The sequence below is a fragment of the Lepisma saccharinum genome, chromosome 13 (assembly GCF_977018435.1).
Source record: "Lepisma saccharinum chromosome 13, izLepSacc3.1, whole genome shotgun sequence".
Lineage (NCBI taxonomy): Eukaryota > Metazoa > Arthropoda > Insecta > Zygentoma > Lepismatidae > Lepisma > Lepisma saccharinum.
Window position 1 is genome coordinate 11,537,492 of NC_139241.1, and position 24,830 is coordinate 11,562,321.

At 39.9% G+C, this 24,830-nt stretch overlaps 2 protein-coding genes across 2 annotated transcripts in view; both read right to left on the bottom strand.

Annotated features, from left to right (window-relative positions):
• Positions 1-2,870: 2,870 nt before the first annotated feature.
• LOC145996699 (uncharacterized) lies at positions 2,871-3,842 on the bottom strand. The gene has a single exon (XM_083133217.1). It carries the CDS (start codon positions 3,840-3,842, stop codon positions 2,871-2,873), a length of 972 nt encoding a protein of 323 aa, XP_082989343.1.
• A 12,839-nt stretch (positions 3,843-16,681) lies between these two features.
• Positions 16,682-24,830, bottom strand: part of LOC145997173 (uncharacterized) — a 127,666-nt gene continuing 119,517 nt past the window's right edge. Inside the window, exon 7 of the mRNA XM_083133863.1 lies at positions 16,682-16,926. Coding sequence (XP_082989989.1) covers positions 16,887-16,926 — 40 coding nt within the window. The 3' untranslated portion in view covers positions 16,682-16,886. The remainder of the gene's footprint in view (positions 16,927-24,830) is intronic.

The window sequence follows — 24,830 nt, forward strand, 5'->3', positions numbered from 1 at the left end:
GGTAGCAAGAAGCAGAGGTCATTCACCCTTCCAGAAGGGTGCAGCGAGAGCTAGCTGTGGCAACCGGGCTCGATCATTCTCATGATTGGTTCTCGCAGACACACCCCCATATTGTTGTCTGCTGTAAGCCCGCGAAGCGATCTTTCTAAGGCCTTCTGCACTATAGTTTGGGCACATTCCATATTACCCAATTCATGTTAACTCGCACCTTATGCATGCTGTCATTGTCTTTTTGGAATTTGTAGATAGGCGGCATGTCCATTTTTTGGGCACTCTGCTTTACATTGTTCTTCAAAATGTCCAAATAGATATATGCATCCATTATACCATCAATAAACTGGGTGGTACCAACACCTTTGGACGACATACAGTCCCAAATCATTAATGACCCACCACCGTGATTAACTGTTGGAACTGTGTTAATGTGATCATTGTCTTTATTTGATTTTCTCCAGACCCTATTTATCCCATCTGACCCGTATATATTAATCTTTGACTCGTCTGACCATATGACACTATCCCAAAATTTCTGGTCCTTGTGGATTGACACGTCCTTTCCCATTGCACAAATATTTATTGTTAATATTTATTGTTATTAATTATCTTTTCTTATGCAAATGTTTATTGTTCTTTAATATTAATTTCTGTAATTTACCTATCACTGATAATGTCAGGATAGTGACTAACCTGTATATAATTATCTTGTTAAGAGCTGTTGCCATGGCAATTACGAGTGTCTTTTGTCTTGACTTAGGAGTTCGGGCTTCGAGTTTTAAAGAGTGGTTAAGTTGAATTGTAAGAAGCTGTTATTTCTTTGACTGAAGTGGATTTTATGCACATAAGTATTTATTTTGCTAAGACGTAAAATATATTTCTTTTCTCTTAGCGAAAACTTGACTTTGATTTGTTTTGACCAACGAACGAAGAGAGATATTACCCCATACCCTGAGAGGCATCACGTGTATGCTTTTGAGTCTTTCATGTGAACTTATTATTTGTTCTTTTAGTTAAATCATGTTCTTTTGACTAAAGAACGTGTCAGGATGAAAGTCTATTCCTGCGATTCACCTTTATTTACATACAGCCTCTTTCTTGGTATTCTGCCATGATATCCATGCTTCCACAAGGCACATCGGACAGTTTGATCGGACATCATCTTGCCAGCAACATTTTCTATTAACGGTCGTAACTGAGGAACACTTAGTCAGGAATTTTCTCACACTCTTTTAAAAATAAAGCGTTCATCACGTTTATTCAACCGTCTCTCTTTTGGTTTTCTCGGCATATTCTGTGTTGGATCTTCCTCTCTAAATTTGTTTACTATGTTTTGAACTGTGGAGTGTGATTTATTGACTGTTTGTCCAATTTTTCTTAACGAATAACCTCTAAGGGACAAATTTATAATAACATCCTTCAGATCGGAACTAAGTTCCTTCACCTTTGCCCATTTCGAACACGCTTATAGATAGATGATAGGCCTACAACAATACCTTCACCAGCATTCCGCTTGACGGGGAGCGCGCCTGCATGTTCAAACTTGTTACGAAGTTGCAAACTGCACGAAATCGCCTGAATAGCGATGGCGCTGTATGCGAGGAAGATTGAAACTCTTGCCTGTACGAATAACAATGTTGCATGAAACAGCGTATTTTTCTCTTTTCACACAAATTATATGCTCTGTTTATACACTTTGAACATAAATTTTTATTGACATTTGTTGGTGAAACCTTCATTAACATTAGTTTCCAGGTACATATGAATATGATTATATTTACTAGTAGATATGACATTTTTTCCTCGGAAATTCTGTGTATACGAATAACAATGTTACATACTGTATACAGAACAGCACGTACTCATTATCTAGCTTTCGTGTAGTTAAGATCGCCAAGATTTTCATAAAAACAACTGCCCTGGCAAAGATTTAATGTCAAATAAAAAAATAATTGAATATTTATTGAATAACAAAAAAGGAGTTAGATCTAATTAACGAAAAGTAAAGTTGCTGATCAATATTTTATGGATATTATCAGTAGTACTGTGCATAAACATTTGGAACCATTCAAAGGTGTATGAGCCAATTTCCTTGCCTTCCAATAAGTTCAGCGGAAATAATCATCGATTATATATCTAATGCTAAACAATTACATTTTGATTATTTACTTTTACTACTTGGTAAGTCTTTCGAGTAAGATCCCTTGGAAACCCCCCCCCCCCCAAATACATCCTCTCCTTGTCATGCTTACTATAGAGTGACGTATGCTTTCACACGAACTACACTTTTGTATCACTCCGCGAGATGCTCGGAAATGTTCTCCGTCGCATTCGCGTTGTTGAAGTGGCGGACGAAGCGTTGCGAAACGCTCCTCCTAACAGCTGATCCGAAGAGGGCAAGTGAAGGGGAATCTCGGAATCTTACAGCAGAAAGTCAAACAAATATCGTGTAATGGAAAGCTATTGAATTAATTCACAAATTCGGGGGAAAAAAACATTTCAACTGAATCGTACTTGTTCATAAGAAATCTTTCATTTATAAATATAAACCTAATAGTATTTTTAATAAATAAATAAAAAACAGCAAACTTACCATTATGATGACTGTAACTCCTCTACTCCACTCATAATTTCGTCATCAGAAGTGGCATCACTTGATGTTCCTGATCCAATTTCAATTATGAGTGGGTCCACAGTCTTGTCAATCAAATTATCCAGGTCCCAAAATTTTTGTTCCTCGTTGATTGCGTGCTTAACGTAGCTTTTCCACTTATCAGGTGTCACTAGCTGCAATCCCTCGTGAAATAACGACTCCACTTCGTTCAACTTGAAATGTTTGTTGTTGGAAGCAACGTAACGCTTCACCTCACTCCACACTAATTCAATGGGATTGAATTCGAAGTGATATGGAGGCAACCTAAGAACCGAATGTCCCGCTTCTTAGCTGCTCGGTCCACTCTATATTCACGGTACATTCCTTTCACACCATCCACAACTTGCAGGAGTTCAGCTTTAATCATGCAATCTGTCCATGCGAACTTTTTTTGGTTTTGCTCGGTTTCCTCGCGAGCCTTCTGCGAAAGCCACTGCTGGATATCACCTTTCCGCCATGCATTGGTCGGCACATTCTCGAGGCGAACGGAATGGTAGGGAGCATTATCCATAACAATGATGCTGTTTGGCTGTAATTTCGGTAAAATACTGGCGAACCACTCCTCGAAACGTCGTCCATCCATTTCCTGGTGATAGTCGCCGACACCTTTCTTGGCACGAAACAACAAACAACCGCCATCCACAAAACCTTCGTCGCTTCCGATGTGAACGACAATGAGCCTCCCCCCTTTCCCTGACGGCTGCTTTGATCCAACACTGAGTCCATGAAGGAAAGCCTGTCGGTGCGAAACCACTGTTGTGTCTTCCCAAGTTTTGTTCACAGTATGTCCAGCATTAACCCACGTTTCGTCTAAATAATAAATGGTTCTGTTTTCTTGGCGGTATCGCTTTATTGAACGCAGATATTGGTGCCGCCAGACAACAATGTCATCTCGTTCAATCAGAGCTGAAGATCGCTTTCTTTTCGTAAACAGGAAACCCAGGTCATGTAGCACACGATTCATTGTTCGGGGAGACACGGACGGCAAATCAGGATCACTCGCGATTGCGGCGGTCACTTTCTCAACAGTTGGAATTTCATTTCTCCCGTTGCCCCAGAACATGTGAACTTTCCTACGAATTGCACTCTTCGTGAAGTCATCCATTGTGGCCATCCGAGTTAACTTCCCGATCGCACGAGGTCTTTTCTTCCCAGGCGTTGTCACCCTTCCTGTTTGCCGAAATTCCTTCTTCATTTTAAAAATAGCGCTCTCGCAAACACCTGTCATACACGAAGTTTTTTCAACACTTGCACACACAGACTCACCCGGGCAAGCACGCCGCAAATACGAACAAACATTTAAAATAATTTGCTTCGCCTGACTATTCAAAGGTTTCCCTTTCCGGTGCGCTTTGAAATAACAAGCCGGTGAAACGACCGAACTGCTAGCAGACGACGCCATGTTTCTCTACTGAGTGCTGAAGCAGACAAATATAAGCTTGCTCTTAGCCTCTTTGTGAACTCCCATTTTTGTTGCTGGCTTGGCCAGCGAACCAATGTATTTGACATTCTCTATCTTGCATTTACCATGAAAGAGGTAATAAATAGGCTAGGCTGGGCTCATTGCCAACCCCTCAGTATTAACAGGTTCGATTTTTTAATAAATTAAATTTAAAACCCTAATATACTTTTTGAACCTCAACAAATATTAATATCAGAAATAATATTTCTCTCACAAAAACACACTTCTGGAATGTCCTAACCTAATGAAACTCTTCTCTAATGACTCTCTCCGAAGGCATGCAGTGACAAACAAAAGTTGCAGGGTTGCAATGCTGAAAATACGTCACTGTAAAGTAAGCATGACAAGGAGACGAATGTCCTCTTATTTAATACAAAATTTGCATAAATATATTACTTCTTTGTTTTTTCTTGGAATTTATGTTGTTTTTTTTTGTTTGTTTTAAAATAGATTTTAAAACCTGATAACAATTCTGAAACATATAAAGCTCTGGACCTCGTTCTGGGCTTATTTGGATCTAACGGAACGGAAAATCAGGAGTTTGAAATGTGAAAATTGCGAACAAAGATACATCTATTAATTTTAATGCATGTTGAGATTAAAGGGAGTGAGGAAGATCTTGAGCCACCCCAATCAGGAATAATCATCTCTCACCCACTGGATATAGAAACCACATTATTGAAACTTCAGTTCAGTTCATTCTAATATTAATGTCCCATAGCTACGCATAACAATATCTTTAAACAATTTATGGCAGATGTGTACCACATCCAATGCCCTTTAGAAGCCATGTATTTCGTATTTTCTCAGACATCTATAGGGCGTTGAATTAAAAAAAAAAAAAACTGAGTTGAAATGGTTCCCGATCAACTCGTAAGAAGTCTAACTTTGAAATATTTGTGAAACATTTGCCAAAGCATTTATTTGTTATATATTTAGCTGTACCTAATGACACTCTTCAAGCACTGAAAGTACTATCATTACATATACAAAACCTAAATCCTTCAGATCTCTGAGAAAGCAAGGAAAGCCATACGCTCAAAAGTTTTTGTTTTTTTTTCAATCAATCAATCAATATTTGGTGGACAATATGAAGAGCTGGCCAAGGCTTCTTTTCGTATGGAGTGGTATTAAATGCAGATACATGCGTGTGTTTTAGGGTGACATGTCAATTGCTAGTGCATGTGAAAAGGTAAACTTTAATGTAAACAGAAGCATGCACGTCACAGTTAAAGATTTTTGAATCTACAAGAAAATCCAAAACACATATCTGCCTCGCCGGCCTCCGTGACGGAAGGGTTTGCATAGCGTGCTATGATGCCAGGGGTCCCGGGTTCGAATCCCAGCCTGGGCATGGATGTTATTTCTGAGTGTCCATCTTTTCCATCATATCATCACTCATCTTCATCTTTGCGATTAGCTAAAAGTGGCAGAAATGCGAAGTAAAATGAACCAAATATATCAATCAAACATTCCCATCTCACTCAATGACTTTGTGAATCCAATCCAAAATCTACCAATAAAACCTTAAGTGTCTCATTTATCTTGTGCATTCATCTGACTAATGAAATTTTCTTACAGTTTGACATTGATTACTGAAATCATGTACATTAATTGGAAAATTTGTTATTTACTTTGAACCCGAGAAATTTATATAAATCAGTCCGTATGTTTTAGATACGGGATTCTTGAGACCCTTCCCCTAGAGGGTGAACTGCCCAATGCAGTTGGCTTTCAATCAGGTACAAATCTCAAAATTTGAATAGGGAATCTGTGAAATTTTCTCCTCCGCATTTTTTCAATTTGAACACTGGATACAGACATACACATATTTCATTATTGAATTTAAACTAGGAACACACACACACACGTAATTGTTTTACAAACCTGATTGGTACTCACTTGGTAATTCGCCCACAGTTTCATGCATTTTAGATGATAGGACAGTCCTTCGTGTTCCTTGATTTTTTCACATGCTTTCTTCCAGTTGTGCACCCCTATTTTCCTGAAACTTGGTTCTGCATATGCTGAATCTGTGCCAAATTTACAGCATGGAAAACAAAAGCATGTGTCAAGTTCCACACTACATTCTACATTTCGCTTTTCAAATGTAATATTTGGATAGTCTTGCAAAAGTGGTTGCCTAGGATTATCTACCAAAAGATCAGTAATTGTTTTCACATTAGTACGAGGCTTGTCCGGAAAGTAAAGATACAAACACATTTGCACATTAGGGGAAAAACGTGTACCAAAGTTGGCAACACTGGCAGTAACCGTGATCCATGCGACGAGGATTGGGAGTAAGTCAGCAGTGCTGCGCTGAGTCTTGTGCGAGGAACACGCGTTGGAAATGGCAGCGGTGATACCGAATCCCGCCAAGTGTGAAGTGCGCGCCGTGATCAGTTTTTTGCAGGCACAAGGAAAGCGTCCATCAGAGATCCACCTAGAAATTGTGACTGTACGGGAACGTAATGAATCGTCAAAATGTGGCGAAATGGTGCCACGCCTTCGCACAAGGTTGACGTGATGTTCATGATGAAGAGAGAAGTGGCAGGCCTTCCGTGATCACTGACAACCTTTGCAAACGTATTGAAGCAGAGGTGCGTGCGAATAGGCAGGTGACAATTCGAGAATTATGATTCCTGACAGTTCGAAAACCACTATTCATGAAGTTGTGAGTGGGTTAGGATACAGAAAGTTGTGCACGCTGGGTCCCAAAACATTTGACTGACGAACACAAAACCAAACGACTGGGATATGCACTGGACTTTCTTACAAGCTACGCAGAAGAGGGAGTGCACTGGACTCCATTGTGACAGGTGATGAAACATGGTTGTTCCACCATACAGCTGAATCCAAGCAGCAGTCACTGCAGTGGTGCCACACCAATTCTCCAAAAGCCAAAAAATTCAAAACATCAATTTCAACCCGCAAGCTGATGGCAACCGTTTTCTGGGATCACCACAGCATCCTGCTGGTGGAATTCATGCCGCCTGGAAGAACTATTTATGCTGAAACCTACTGCCAGACTTTGAAACATCTTCGATGTGCAATTCAAAACAAACGGAGAGGCATGTTGTCAAGTGGAATCCGCTTCATTCATGACAACACCCGCCCCATGCAGTGAATGTCACCAAGGATCTGCTTGTACAGTTTCAATGGGAGGTCCATCACCATCTGCCATACAGCCCCGACCTTGCTCCCAGCGACTACCACATGTTCCTGTACAAGAAACATCTTGGTGGAAAACACTTTGCCGATGACAATGAAGTCAGGGAAGAAGTCACAACTTGGTTCCAGATGCAGGCGGCAGATTTCTACGATTCAGGGATAAAAAAACTTGTTCCGCTTCTGAACAAATGTTTGGAGAATAGTGGTACTTATGTGGAGAAATAGCCTCGGTATCAGTGTATCAAGTGTAACTTTAGTTGCGAGCAATACATTTCTTTTATATCTTATTCTTGGTTTGTATCTTTACTTTCCGGACAAGCCTCGTACATTCACTTGTTTTGTCTAACTTTGGAACGTCAGAACTTGGATCAACACCCTCTTCATTGTCATCATGTTCCACATGTTTTGAGATAGCTTTAAAATATCCAGTTTTGATAAATTTATCCATTCAAAATGGAAATGCACGACAACGCTAGAACTCTTCCCACACACAAACAAATACACAGTGAACATAGCAACCCGATAGCAGATCTTGCTCGCAAGCAAGAACACAAAGCTAATCTGTGGCTCTCAAGCTGAAGCAAGGAGAAATTTTAAATCTCAGAACAATGTCAGTACTGGAGAACTCTCTCCATATATCACTCCACTCCCTACTGTTGACCGCTCGGCCTCGACGGAGTCCTTGATTCCATCTGTAAGGTCATTTGCAACAAAAGAGTCGGATCTCTGGTTTCCGGGAACTTAGGGCAAGGGTAATAACCTCAAAGCAGGCAGATTTTATGACTTTGGTTATAAACTGGTAAGCAACGAAAGGGTGGAATTTTGCTGTCCTACATTTGCTTCCAAAGATTTTCTTCGGAATAATAGGTTTGTTTCCCACACAGTGTTTCCAACTCTGCTACAAATTTACCAGAAAATTAGTATGTAGTATTAATTAAGGATAATTTTTAATCGATCAAATCTTTTGTTTGGGGGGTCCTACTAACGACGTCACTGACTTGGCATTACACTAAAAGTATTCTAACTACACTCTACTCAAAGGAGAAATGACACCCACAAGCAGGTTGAATAAAACATAGCAAAGAGCATGATTGGTCCCAAAGGCATAATATGTATATTCTTTAGAAAATAGATTTTACATGAAAATATTTACTACAATCATTACCAGATAATAGACTGAATAATAACAAGTTTCTTTACATGCTCCAAACAAAAGAGAATGGTTTGGGTTATAAGTTTCCCCACAAAAATCACAAGGAAGCTGATGAAGTGATATAAGTTCTTCTTCATGAATTAGGAGATTATGTTTATAGCTGAATGGTTTTCCACAAGTTCCACAACTGTATATCAATCGCCTCAATAAATTCTTCCGAGTTTTGTACAACCACATTTCTGATGCAATGGTTTTCCATAAAGGTTACATCTAAATGGATGAATGCTTTAATGTACCTTTTCAGGTCTAAAAAGTACATTTCTTTTCTATAAAGATTTTCCACAAGTATTGCAACAATATGGGTGATGATCTCACTAGTGTGTCCTTTCATGGTTTGTAAGGTGAACTGACATATTACAATTCAAATAAAAATATATAAATAACATATAATATATAAGGGCATTTCGTCGGAATCCCCTATTACAAGGGGCTTTCCGAAAAGATCGCAAAAACATTGAGAAAATACGGCGTAAAATGCAGGATGAAGGCCCCTAGAAATATTGAAAAGAATTTTACCGGGTACAAAAAAAGGGAGGGGGAACAAGGATAACCCGGAAGAACAATAAGGGGTATGCCGGATCGAATGTGAATGTGGGAATGAATATGTAGGGCAGACGGGGACAAACATGCGCACTAGATGGGACGAACATGATAAAGATACCTAAAACAGGCCTATCCGAACATATCATAATGAGCGGATATAGTTTTATAAAAAGGGAAGTAATTAAGAAAGAGGAGAATAAATTAATGAAGCTGCATTTATATGCACTGGAAAAAGAAAGAAGCTTAACAGAGATGATGGTAATCTGGAGGAAGGGTGGATCGCTTTTCTTAAAAAGTGGGATAAAGCGGTAAATACCGACACTAAAATGGGTTTCCATGTCACTCCCGAGGTTGCGAAGGCCGTCGAAGAAGAAAGGGAGTTCACCTTGGAATGGTGACGTATACGATCGTAAGAGGGTAACACTGGAGGGAAAATTTCACCTTCAATGCTGGATAGGAGCGCTCACAGTCTATGTGTTCTACCCAACACTGACGGAAGTCACTACGGGACTGTAGTAAGACTTCGATTTTTATTTGTCTTAGTTGTGGTTTTTGTTTTTAACATAGGAAATTTTTTAACCAGCGAAGACTTCCTTCGGAGTTTTTATGCTGTCACCGTAAGTTTTTTACCTTTTCTATCCTCAACCTGAATCCTCAACTTACGATTTGACAACGCGGTACCATGTTTGGCACCTAAAGTTTTTTTTCTTCATTTTATTACCTGATGAAGGAAGTAGTACAGACTTCCGAAACGTCATTCTGAATCATTCCTACTCACTTGCCTAAGTTATTTATATATTTTTATTTGAATGTAAGGTGAACTGTTTGTAGAAATAATTTTTCACAAAATACATCAACAAAATGTGTGTATTTTTGACTTGGAAGATCACTTTTTCTTTTAAATTATTTTCCACAAGTTTTTCAACTGTAGGAGCAATCAGGGGTTATAAGAGGAATTACCTGGATAAAAGAATTCACACAAAGGTAACAAGCAAATGGTCGAACACCCACGCATATTCTTTTGTGTACTGAGGCAGTGATTTATCTTAAATTAATTTCCACAGGTACTGCAAATCTAATGTCAAGGTCCCAAATGCATAGTCTCATGATTAGAAAGATCATTTTTGTTCGCAAACGACATTCTGCAAAGAGTCCAGCAAAATGTGTGCACTTAGGTGTGTATCCTAATATGTCTTGCAAGATCACCTTTTCTCTTATATGAATTTCCACAAGTATTGCAGATGTAGGGGCAGTCTTCCGAATGACTTTTTCCATGGTTTGCAAGATGACATTTCTGAATGAATGACTTCCCACAAAGATTGCAAGAAAATAGCCGAACACCCGTGTGTGTTCTTTCATGTACTGTGAGATAACAATTCCTCATAAATGTCTGTCCACAAGTGCTGCACATGTAAGGGCGAGTGTCTGAATGCGTAGTTTGATGTGAAAAAAGCTCATCTTTCCTCAGAAATGACTTTCCACAATGACTACAACAAAATGCACGCACTCCAGTGTGTCTTTTTGTATGTTTTGAACAATCATGTTTTGTCTTGAATGATTTTCCACAAGTATTGCAGCTGTAGGGGCGGTCTTCTGAATGTATTGTTCCATGGACTGCAAGATCACATTTCCGACTAAATGGCTTCAGACAAATATCACAAAGAAATGGTCGAACACACGTGTGTATTTTTGAATGTACTAGGAGAAGAGATTTTTTCTTAAATGTTTTCCCACAAGTGCTACAACTTAAAGGACAAGTTACTTTTTTGGTTTTGATGAAGCAACTGAAGAAATTTCAGTGTTCTTATTGCCAGCACACCTGCAAAAAATACAATATCTTTAGTAAATAAAATTTGCATTTTCAGACACTAGATGCTGTTCCATTGAGATTTGACACACAGAGAAGGTATTCTATGTAGAAATGTCAACAAAAAATAGTGGCTTCACCAGGACTCGAACCCATGGTCTCGGGCATACTGAGACCTTTACTCTATGCTGAGAGAAAACTTTGATGTCAACAGTTTTTCCAAGGCAACAGATCATATTGTGGTAGCACTGACAGAGACAATGATACTGTATGACAGAGAACAGTTTTCAAGTCCTGGTCAAGCCTGCATTTTTTGGTGAAATTTCTACACATTGTTCTAAACCTCTATTTTTCACTCTTCTAATACTGTTTTACTCTCAAGACAATCTCTTTCAAGCATTCATGACCATGTCTATATTTACATTAAAAGATAAAAGTAAATAAATGTTACAATCAAAATTCTTATGCTGAATTACCAGAGAATTACTATTATATTCTGATCATCTTATACATTATGTTTCAATCACTATAGGTTAGTCCAAATGTAGTTAATGATTCGACTTAGATACAGGAATCTTACGACTTATGTCCAAACAGTTCCAGTCAACCCTAAAACAATACACTTAATACTGCAAACAACTCGGACACAGTTTGTGTCAGTCCATGGCCATCTTTAAAGGGAGGCCGGAGCCTTCAATTTGGCAACCCTGTAAACTTTGACATCAGCCGGCCGATGTTGCTCGGAAGAAAACATTAGAGAAAATGTCCAAACGTAAAGAAGTAATAATTTTCTGTAGCCTATTCATCCCGTAATAACTTCATTCGCCCAAATTGTATCAGCGAGTTTATTCAACTTATTTAATTTTTTATTAAAGTACTGTAGTAAGTTGTAAAGTTGTTTGTTAAATATGCATTGGATTTTCTGAGCTGTACCAGGTGTATAAGCTTAAATCTGCTGTTTGCTCATGGATGGTGTTAGTGAGCGTATGAAGCTACCATGGGCATGCAATACCTGGTGTTTTTATGAGTTGGACATCTGCCAACACGAATCAGTGCACATCGTCAGCATGTGCAGACAACAACAGACAGTGTTCCTGTGGTAAGCATGTCTAGTTTTGTGCCAGAAAAAGAGCATATGCGGGAAGCTCTGCGTTTCTGCATCCATTTGAAGAAATCGGCTGCCGAATCGCATTGAATGCTTGTGGAGGCATACGGTGACAGTGCTGTATCGGAAGCAATGTGCAGGGATTGATTTCATTGGTTCAAAGATGGCAATTTTGACCTGAGCGACAAGAAACGTGAAAATCGGCCTAGGAAGGTTGAGGACTATCAATTGCAGGCTCTTTTGGACGAGGACGATACCCAAATGCAAAAGATGTTTGCCGAGCAATTGGGTGTTACTCAAGCAGCCATTTCCATGCGTCTACGTGCCATGGGAAAGGTTCAAAAGATCGGAAAATGGGTGTCCCATGAATTGACCGATCGGCAGCTGGAGAGACGCCAAAACACATGTGAAATCTTGCTTGCCTGACAAAAAAGAAAGTCTTTCCTGCATCGGATTGTGACTGGCGATGAAAAGTGGATATATTTCAAGAATCCTAAACGCAAGAAATCGTGGGTTGATCCTGGACAACCATCAACATCTTCCTCGAGACCAAATCGCTTCGGCCGGAAGACGATGCTGTGTGTTTGGTGGGATCAACAGGGTATCGTCTACTTTGAGCTGTTGAAACCTGGTGAAACTGTCACTGACCACCGCTACCACCAACAACTGATCAAATTGCACCATGCTCTGTGTGACAAAAGGCCGGATTATCAACAAAGACATGACAAGCTGATTTTCCTCCACGACAACGCCCCATCGCATACATCAAGACTGGTCCAAAACTACTTGGAGACACGCAACTGGGAGGTGCTACCCCATCTCGCCTATTCACCAGACCTGGCCCCTTCCGACTATCATCTGTTTTCGTCGATGGGCCACGCCCTCGCTGAGCAGCACTTCGATTCGTATGCAGACGTCCGAAAATGGCTTGATGAGTGGTTTGCCTCGAAAGAGAAGGACTTTTTTTTGGCAGGGTATCCACAAATTGCCCGAGAGGTAGGCAAAATGTGTAGCTCGTGAGGGCAAGTACTTTGAATAAATTTCTTGTTGCTTTCTATGAACAAACCATGTATTTTTCTGACTACAAAACAGCACATTTAAGCTTATACACCTGGTATATCTGCATTTCACGAAGTAGCTTTACTTGCTTTCTACATGTGAATCATTAAATTTAATAAACATCCACTATTGATGGCATTAAGAGTGTTTTAATCATAATGTGCAAAACAATCAGTGATATCCAAAAGCTATAACCATGACAGAGGCAGGATGACATTGATGGTATTTTGACCGAGTTATTAAAGTTTTGCATCCTTGTACGTAACTGATATATTCTGATGCTGCAAAATCTCCAAATATAAACTGTGTTACCTATATATACATAGTTTTATTTGTAAAATGATAGTTATTGCAAGTAGTAATTGAACACTTACTACCTAAGATGCTCAATGTTTGTTATAATCTGCCATTTAGAACAGAACAAATACTCTATCTTTTGTCAGCTTAGGTAATTTTACATGTGTGTTATGTTATTTTCATGCTAACAATTAATTGCCTTTATTAGGTTTGACCGGTTAGATTTTTGTACCTCAGTGAATTTGTAAATTTTGTTGTTTGTTTTTTGGTAGGTTAGACCTGTTAGTAAGTTTGCTACTTCCTCTAGTTTTAGATGTGAACATCTTCATTTTAGGTTTGTTGCTCTTAATTATTTTATGTATTTGTCCTAACACACTTCAGTTTGACATTGAATTTGCATTCATTAGGTTTCAATAATCTACCAGATAATATATGAGGGTTATTTTTTAAGTAAGGTCAGTTTTGGATAAAAACGAAGTAAGTAAATATTGTTTAAAAAAAGTATTTATTTTCTGAATTTACTTACACTTCTCTATTTTTCTACACAATTTCCTTGCCGGTTTAAATATTATATACTTAATATATATTAAATATTATACAAACTACGAGTTCTTGGATACCCTCCTCTAGAACTCTGCCACCTGTGATGATAGCCAGTTACTCACGGTCGTTTTCACTTCTTCATCAACGTCTAAACGCTTGCCACCCAGGAAGGTCTTCAGATGGCGGAAGAGGTGGTAGTCGCTACGTGCAAGTTCTGGACTGTATGGCGTATGATCGAATATCTCCCAGCCAAAAGATTCGATCAGATCTTGAGTTTCAGCCGCAGCATGTGGCCTTGCATTGCCATGAATCAGTACGACAGCGGCTGACAGCATTCCATGCCGTATGTTCTGGATTGCTCGACGAAGTTTTCTTAGGGTCTCACAGTAGGAAGCTGAGGTAATTGTTGTTCCTTGCGGCAAAAAACCTACCAACAAAACATCCTGCCTGTCCCAAAACACAGCTGCCATGATCTTGCGCTTTGAAAGTGTGTTTTGCTTTCACTTTGACCGGCGATGATGTGTTGACCATCCATAGTCTAGACCTTGCACCTAGCGACTACCACCTCTTCCGCAATCTGAACACCTTCCTATCAGCAAGCATTTAGACACTGATGAAGAAGTGTAAACAACCGTGCGTAACTGGCTATCATCACAGGCGGCAGAGTTCTATGAGGAGGGTATCCAAAAACTCATTGTTCGTTACGATAAATGTTTAAAACGGCAAGGAAATTATGTAGAAAAATAGAGTGTATTTAAATTCAGAATATAAATGTTTTTTTGAAGAACATTTACTTACTTCGTTTTTATTGCAAAATGGACCTTACTTAAAAAATAACCCTCGTTTAAACAAGCACGGAAATGGCAGAATGGTAACCTTCTTGTAAAGTGCTATTCTACATGATTTCTTTATCGCCACAATATGACTTGTACTACTAATTGCTTCTGTATGACAAATACCTATCTACGCTGATATGCATTGTCCCAGAAAGTTATTCTATAGGTTAGCCCTTCACTGGTATATGTGTCAACACAGTGCTCACCATAGATTATTAAAATCAAAGTTAAATTCCATATAAAATTATAGAAATTGCTATATTTTCTTGATATTTTGTTTCTAATAATATATAATCAGTAATATTGCAATACAAGAATGTAATTTTGTAATGTAGTAATTGAACACTTACTACATAAGATGATCAATGTTATTCCGGAATTATAGCACATAAAATAATGGAAAACTACACATTTATCTTAAACATTCCATGCCTGATATGATATGTAAAGTTGGCCTAATTTTTACTCCTTATTTCCAGTAATTTAACAGCAAATCTACATTTCCACTGTTACTGCATGTTTTCCACTTACTGCGTAATGTTAAATTTACAAAAACTAGAACATTTTACTTAAGATTCCCTACTTTCCTTTCGAATCAACAAAAATTTCACTATTCCCACCATGATTTCTGCTTTGATTTTCAAGCCAGCGAGACAGCATTGCCACATTTCAGCATCTGGCCTTAATAAAGATGACCGTGGTCAGTCTCTTCTATACGGATGACACCGACATAAAAATGGTGCTGTGCATTGTCCAAAACAACCAAATTTGTAAAAGCACATACATGGGTTGATTAGCATGAATAAATTCTTTCATTTTTTAAAATAATTTTCATACAGAAATAATTTAATATTGACATTTTAAATTTGTATGAAAAGGATACAAATCAGCAATTCATTGCAAATACCTATTCAAAAATGCCAACGTAAGAATGAATGTATGCACCAAGCAATTTTCCCTGAACTACATAGCAATGTAGTACATAACGAACCATGGCCATGTGGTCTAAGGTGCAAGCTTTGGGATCTGGCTATGAGATGCATGGAGTCTCCTGGAGCAAGCGTAACAACTTTTCCAGAGATTTCTCCCAATGTATGAGACTGGTGACCACCTGCCATCACGAGGAAATTGGGGAGCTATGAATGAGTAATGTAACCCGATCATGGAAACCTACAAGAACAACTTGGATTCATTATGATGACCACACGTCACTCCATAATTGGTTGGATGATCTCCCATGTCCACTGAAAAGTGGAAGTGAGGCAGCAGTCAGTAGGGAGGCACTAGTCTTCACAAGTTGTTATGCCACGTGATATTTACAAATGCAATACACTCTCTTAAACATTTACAATAACTAAAATCATTGCAAACAGTTAAAAATAACACACACATGCACAAAGAAAAAATTATTACATGCACAAAGTTCAGTGGTTCCACGTTGAGAATTGAATGTTTAGCATGTTTATTGCATCCAATATGAAACAAAAAAAAAAAACAGTTATAGTGTGACTGCAGCACAGTACACCATGTTCTGTAGTCTTGGAGCCTAACAAGTTTCTAGTGCCTACACTCGGAGCCAGAATAATCATCTGAGGGGAATGTATTGTGGTCCTGTCCATGAGTGATGATGATTGTCCTTTCTTCAATTTCTTATCATCATTCATCCTCATGATACCATCAGCCAAATGTAACAGAAAAGTGACTTAAAATAACCAAATGAAACAATCAATCATTTTGTTCCTTCATTTCTTCCATGTCCTGTATTTCAAACCATGACATCCCATAAAATTTCTTACCTTCACATGAGAATTATAAGAATTGCAGTGTACAGTAATGGACAGTTCTGGGTTGTAATGATTCCATTGAATGTCAATGGTATTGATAAACCACTTCGGAGGTGCTTAAAAATATGGAGTTTTCCCAGGAGACTTATTTTTATGTTTTTCACAAAAAACCTTAACAAATTGTTTTTTTAGTGTGATATCTACATGTCATATTTCCACAGGTTTACAGGTTGTCACTTTAATGGCACGTACGGACCACAGAAACGTACAGAGAACATCAAAACAAACAACTTTTCTTAGTAACACTTCTCTCGGTGTCTAGTTTCGGCGCTACAGTTGTTCAAAAAGTCTGTTTTGCCGCCTGAAAGCTAACGACCACACACAACATTTTATTGCATTTAAGACGTCTTTTCCTGTCGTCAAGCGATGCATTTCAGGGTTGCCAGGAACACACACATTCTGTGAACAATGACATAGGTACCATCAGCCACATTATGTACCGTAAAAGAAAGCGAGAAAACATGTTCTGTAATCCAACAGGAAGTGAACAAACTATACAAAAAATGGTAGAAAAAAAAAAGGAATTCAAATGGAAGTGGTAATATTGAATTTTGTCTCAGTTTACATATCACATATTTGCAAATCTCGCTGCCCAATTGGCATCTACAATTTAGTCTATCCACTTCGTCTTTCTGATACTTGTTGTCTGTGACACACTGAACAGTTGACAAAATAGAAATGAAAGAACTCAAAATTTCAAAGGTAACACGTAATGTAATGTACATGCGGCAAGGGGCAAAAATGGTTGAAAATAATGTGATATAAGTAGTAGTAAAACAAGCTCTCCGACGACTGTGTTTATCTACACATCGGATACACATGAAATAGTTTGCAACATTACTGTGAATACGGCAGTATACTCCATGCTGAATCATGATTAGCTTGTAACAACCTAAAAACCCTTGGTTGTGCATGTTATAGCCATAATGTAAGAACGTGAACCTCAGATACTGCCTCTATTAATACCACAATGCATGTATCAGGACAAATGGATATACAAACCTGTAGATATTAACCTTGCAACAAGATTTACAAATATTTGACAGGTAGCTGGGCGAAAACAGCCAAATGTAAATTGTGTCCAATAAAGTTTGTTCTTATGATGATTATATTTGACATGTAGGCTAAGGAACAAAATCCGATATTGGCACTTTGTTTTGTATACATTGTTTTTCTACCATCTTTCGCATCGTTGGTTCACTTCATCCTTCCCCTGGGATGACTGCTGGTCTTCTGGCTGGTAGGCTGTGTTTACCTAGATGTTCGGTCTACTGGACGCGACCCTATCTTCGTTTTACAGATCATAATGTGGTTGGTAGTCTGTTATTTTCCCCAACATTTGGGTGTTCCTTGCAACACTGCCATGCACTGTTTCGCTGCAGGAAATGATGTCACAGATCCGATCAAATGATGTGTATGGTTGCCAGCATCTGGTAAAACCGGCTTTTTTGAACGACTGTAGTGCCGAAACTAGCACCAACGAGAAAAATGTTACTGAGAAAAGTTGTTTGTTTTGATGTCCTCTGTACGTTTTCGTGGTCCGTGTGTGCCTGTCTAATATGTTACATTTTCAATAAATTTTCTTACCTTTATATCTTTTCTGTAACAATTTTTGGAAAAAAAACATTGATTAAAAGGTACTGACAACATATATTGATAAGGTATTTTAGAATTAATAAATGAAAATAACCTGAAAACCAGTAGGGTAACTAAGACGTTCTGCAAACCCTCCCCCAAAACTTTCGGTTGTGCGCCCCTACTCATTTATAAATAAAAGCTTTCTTTTCTAATAGATTAATTCACACCTCCTACATTTATTTTATGTATATACAAATATGAAAATACATAAGATGTAATTTGAATCAGTGTAAAAAACTGGTATGATATATATATATATATATTATAATTGGAAATAGAAGATACACTTTAATATAAAAATTACAATATTGTTAAATGACCATTACCAGTGCTTTGAGTTTTTTGATGGGAGCAAATTCTTGACCAAACTGCCATTCCACTCAATCTCACTCTTGCCATTGTGCTTCTCAAGTAATTTTTGATCAATTTTAGCTTGGATCAGCTGATCAAGACGTCACAGGTGGATCAAATATATCATATAAGGAATGCAACTAATCAGAATGTTGTTTTATATCAAGAGAAATTATGCAACTTTGCTGATGGTTGATATGTACCTTCTTTTGATTTCAGTTAACACTACATTCCGAAAACTAACAATTTCTGTACCTATAGTGCAAGATACGCCTTCTTCATATTTCTCCCAGAAATTAGAAAAATATTCTAGCAATTGTCAGAGTGCTCCGTTAGGACTGTTAGAATTAAAAAGATGAAGCTTCATTCGAGTTGTTTCATACTCTGAAATCTGTTGTATACTTGATTTACTAGAATATCTAAAGCACAGGGTAAAATCTTTACTTTAAAACAATCCAATGGGGTCAAGAAAGCTAACATCTTATGTCGGCTCGTCAAACAAGTTTTTTACTTTTATTTTCCGTTTGGTAGAAATTGACGTTTCTATTTCCCACCTCCTGGCCATTTTTTAGCTGCATTTTCTAACACCAAAAAATTATTCCGAGGCTCGTTAAGACCATGTAAAGACTGCATGCCTCAAGGAATATGCTGGAACTTTGGAAAGTTTTGGAAACAACATTTACATGTTCCAAGATTTACTTTGGAATTTCTTTCGTAATGCAGATGCTTTCGCTATTTCTGCATTTTGTTTGACATTACAATGACTTTTGACAAACAGTTTAAGATTAAATGGAAATTTACTTGAATTGCCAACAAGGAATCGAATCTAGACAACCATCCAATCTTTCACTTGCTGTCGTCTACCCTCTGGCGACGTAAGCAATGACTTGAACTATTCATCTAATGAAGGTTTTCTTCTAATTTGGCAATTCACTTTCTATATTTCTAGCGAGTAACATTTTCTGTTTGCAGTTGTAGGGGCATAATATGTTTGGTTGAAAATGTAATGTAACACAGGAAAACTTTTGTGAACTATCAGGCCTTCTTAATTTATCATTTTTACTGCACACCCCTGCTCCGTGGGGGTTGCAGGGGTGTTATTTACGCCCCTGCTGAAAACTTTCTGGTGGATGGAATGGCCACTAACTGTGAAATTCCAAATGGAATTCTCGTACAATATTTTTACAATATGCATGTAAATTATTCAATGATATTTTCAAAACTATAAGCAAAAGCAGCATGTAATTAGTGACAAGGACAAGTAAAATTCAGCAATGAAGAAAACATGACATCTAGCAGCTTAAATTTGATAGAGGTGGTGACAACACACTTGATGTGGTCCGATTACAGCCTAACATTCATTAACAATAGAAATTTGTAGTGAACTGCAAACAATGCCATTTGCCAGTTTTATTGGACACAGATTGTAAGATGAGCTATACCCACCCATCCCTAGTCCAGAAAGGGTAAAAACACAGAAGTGTCTGTGACTGAACATGACCGACAGGAAAAAAATAGTTTATACTACAAAAGGAGTAACATTGGGCAAAAGGTATAACTCTACATCTTACTGCCAAAAGAACAGATGACAGTATAGGGCTGTGTCAACAAAAAACAACCAGTAGTAGTATAAGTGGCCCGGTTCTACGCCCGAAAATGAGGCTCGGTGAGGCTCGCAGTGTTGCCAACCCCTTATTCGAAAAAATCACCAAGGTTTTTATCTCGGTCTAACCTAATTTAAAGCAAAAAGCTGGCAATACTGCGAATCTCACCGAGCCTCATTTTCTTGCAGTGTTGCCAGCTCGAGCGAGGCGTAGCCTTTTATGGTGTATGTTAACGGTTTGCTCTCGTAAGGCATGAGCCTTATTTTCTCGCAGTGTTGCTAGCTCACCCCAAGAATATTTCACCATGTGATATTTTACAGGCGAAGCTAACCTACAAATGGGAGTTGGCAACACTGGCAACATCAATTGCGGTTTAGTGTTGCTAACTCACCTCAAGAATATTTTACCATGTGATATTTTACAGGCGAAGCTAACTTACAGAGTAGTAGGATCAAGCCGGTTGACCAACCGAAAATGGCGCTCGGTGGCGCTCGCAGTGTTACCAACTCCTCACTTGAAAAAATCACCAAGGTTTTTGTTTTTGGGTCTAACCTAACCTCAAGCAAGGAGCTGGCAACACTGCTTGAGGCTTTTCTCGCAGTGTGGCCAACTCACCCCAAGAAAATTTCACCATGTGATATTTTACAAGCGAAGCTAACCTACAAATGGGAGTTGCCAACACTGATTAGTGGAGGTGCACGGGTTGAGTGCCATCAATTGGCGATCAGTGTTGCCAACTCACCCTAAGAATATTTCACCACATATTATTTTACAGGCGAAGCTAACCTACAAATGGGAATTGGCAACTCTGGCAACATCAATTGCGATTCAATATTGCCAACTCACCTCAAAAATATTTCACCATGTGATATTTTACAGGCGAAGCTAACCTACAAATAGAAGTTGACAACACTGGTAACATCAATTGCGATTCAATGTTGCCAACTCACCTGAAGAATATTTCACCATGTGATATTTTGCAGGCGAAGCTAACCTACAAATAGAAGTTGACAACACTGGTAACATCAATTGCGGTTCAATGTTGCCAACTTACCTGAAGAATATTTCATCATGTGATATTTTACAGGCGAAGCTAACCTACACTGACTAATAGAAGTGGCCGGGGTTGCGTCCGAATCAGCAGCAGATGTCACCTAGAGCGCTGTTCCATCCGGGACTCAGCCAATCTCTGTTGTCTGAATTTGCGGTAGACGTGGAGTCGGAGGGAGGCGCGACAGATGCACGCTTGGCAGCCATATTCTAACTTTCACTTTGTACAGACAATATTTACTGATTAGAGGATGTAAAACTTAGTTATATTTTAATATTTTATCGATAATGAATGCAGAAAACGTAAATGATGAAATAGCGTGTTATATTTTTTAATGTGAGTAGTTAGGTGGAAATCATTGTCATGTTTGTTTGCGCCCCAGAGCGCGGTGGGTGAAGTTCGGGCTGACACCTGGCGGGAAAAGTGACAGGCGTACTACAAGGGGACATGCAGATTCGGACGACTTGGACGCGACTTCGAGTGCACGCGAGAGCAACGGGGGGAGAACGGGATGGAGCGCTTGCCAATCCGGACACGGCTTTTGTAAACCTCTCTCGGGAACGATGTGCCACACACGCGCGCGCGCGCCTATCGGTAGATTACGTTTCGCGTATTTATTCGTTGTGCTGGCACAGCGTGATGAGTAAATAATGCATTTTCTCATTTTTGAAGTACGAATGCACTTTATCGTAATCTTCCAAGTCCCGGGGACACTAATGTTTGTATATCGTGACTTTTGTAAACCTCTCTCGGGAACGATGTGCCACACACACACACACGTGCACGCGCTGGCGCCTCTTATTATTTCTGTATTATGGCGCAAACACATCTAGAAAAACTACAATTTTGCTCCCTCTCCTCTCTGCGTGTGCTATCAACAATACGTAAGCCTTGGGACGACGAAAATTACACAACGGTGAGCCTCGTCAATACACCTACCCCGCAACATCTGGAGCGTGCAAATACATAAATAGCGGGTCGCTTGGGTGTATACAATTTGTTTTATTTATATTTTGTTTCAAAGCAAGCGAGATAACCGGAGCATGCAGGCACACAACAGCGAGCTGGGATGGAAGATCATCAGCATATCCGGAGCGTGCAGGTACATAATAGCGAGCTGCTTGGGCGTTAGCGTGGCTTCGCCGGATGCAATACACACGATGCTTAGATTACAACAGGTTGTTAACATTAGCTTTGGGGAAGAATATTCTAGAGAAGATTGTCTCAGAATATTTTCATAGTTTCACACTTCTATTAAATTGGTAGAAAAAATATATTAGTGGGCAATAAAATCTGAAGAAGATTTGTGTCTAGCAAAAAATAAGCTAAATAGAATTACACATGCATACAATATTTATTTTTTTCTATCTACAATCATATTTTTCTTATATATTTTTTCAATTTTTTTATAGGGTTGATTAAAGCACATATTTGAAGAAGACAACGCTCCACCACCAACCGATCACATATAAATAAACATACCCAAAAAAAAATGCGCTCCATGAAAAGTTGCCCTGTGTGCAAAACAGCCATATCAAGCAAAAATTTTGCAAGACATTGTCGCACCTGCGTGCCAAGCAAGCATTTGGCTGCCACCGAATTGTGTTCCGGATGCAATAAATACATTACAATTGCGTATGTCAAGAAGCATAAGCTTACTTGTCTAAGCAAAAATACATCTGGGGCTCAACCGTCGACCAGCTCAACCAAGAGGAAGGCAGAAGCAGCCTCCATCAATGCACCACCTGCTAAACGCGTCAAGCCTGCGATAAAAGCAGACCGGTCTGCTTTCGGGGGAATATTAGGAGATTACATTCAATTGTCGGATGGCTCATGCGACGTGCGTAGCTTTTTAGAGGAGAAGCAAGCAGAAATAGTTTCTATTTTTAGTAATGCACTGGCTACGCACTCCTCCACTAAATTCTACGCATCGCTTTGTTGCTGGTACAAGAAGCCGTCTGATGAAATTTACAGCTTCTGCCACAACACCAAGGCGAAGACGCTGCATTTGGCGGATGTCGACAACCTCGAGGACATCTACAACAAGTTTGTCGAGGAGCTGCAGGCAAAGCAAGAAGAACATGAAGCTAAGGGCTCGGGGGGTTCGCTGTGTGGTGAGCCTCACGAGCTGCGCGTCAAACTTTCCAAGTTTGTGCCTCTCTCCGCCTCCAGCTACGTCCGCTTACCAGAAGCGATTGAGGATAAAAAGGCCGTCCTGAACATTCAAAACAGTGACGCCAAGTGCTTTCTCTGGTCTGTGCTTGCAGCATTGCACCCTGTCGACTGGAAAAACCATCCATACCGAGTTAACCACTACCTACCCTACGAGCCTGAGCTGGAAGATGCCATTGCTGGGATTGACTATCCGGTGGCGCTTTCGGACATTCGCAAGTTTGAGGCCCGTACACACAACCCTCGGTTGGCCATCAACGTTTATGGCCTCATCGACGAAAATGTGGTGTACCCCATTCGGGTGAGCGACGTAGACGACGACGGTGCGCAGGAAATTCACCTTCTGCTCATCAAGAATGAAACTCACCATCACTACACCCTCATCCGTTCTCTCTCTAGACTTGTTTCGAGCCAGCTGAGCAAAGACGAACACCACATAGAAGTTTGTCCCAGGTGCTTGTCTAAATTTCGTAATCGAGAATGGCAGGATTACCAGCGCATCAGAGGCCGCAACATCGCTGCCGAGAAGCTTGCTAACCACAAGCTCTACTGCAATGCCAACGAACCTGGGCTGGCAGACTTGCCCGAACCTGGCACCGTGGAACGTTTCCACATGCACGGTGCCATGGTAGAGCACCCCGCCATCATCATCGCGGATTTCGAGGCCTTCCTCAAACCCCTGTCCACTTGCGATCCCGATCCTGAAGTTTCTTCCACCACCCCTTACCAACTCCACGAGGCATCCAGTTTCGCATACGTTGTCGTGCGACGAGACCAACACATCGCCCCCGAGCCCTACGTGTACCGTGGTCCCGACGCTGCCAAACACTTCCTCGAGAGGATGGTTGTCGAGGCTATCGAGATAGGGAAGGTGCTGTTGACCCCCAAGTCTATGCTCCCACTGACCCCCGACGATCAACGTAGACACGACGAGGCCATTGCTTGCCCTGTCTGCGTCAAGGAGTACACCGCCAACAACTGTAAAGTCCGACACCACGATCACTTTAACGGTAGGTACGTTGGTTCTTGGTGCAACGATTGCAACCGCTTGGCCCGGGACCCGCGCTTCATCCCTGTGTTTTTTCACAACGGCTCGGGGTACGATTTTCACCACCTGATCAAGCATCTTGGGTACGACAACGAGCGAATCAACGTCCTGGCGCAGAACGAGGAGCGTTACATCAGTGTGAGCAAACGAGTGCCAATCCCAGAATCCGACTCTACCGTCGAACTTCGCTTCCTCGACTCCCTGAGGTTTCTCCCAGCCAGCCTCGATGCTCTTGCGGGGAAGCTTAGCGACGAGAAAATGCTTATCACCTCTGCGAATTTTCCGAACTTGGACGCCGGTCTCTTCAGGCGTAAGGGGGTCTACCCCTACGAATACATCACAGACCCTACCAAGTTTGCGGAGACGTCGCTTCCTCCTCGAGCAAACTTCTATAGCAAACTGCAAGGCTCGGGCATCTCTGAGGATGACTATAACCATG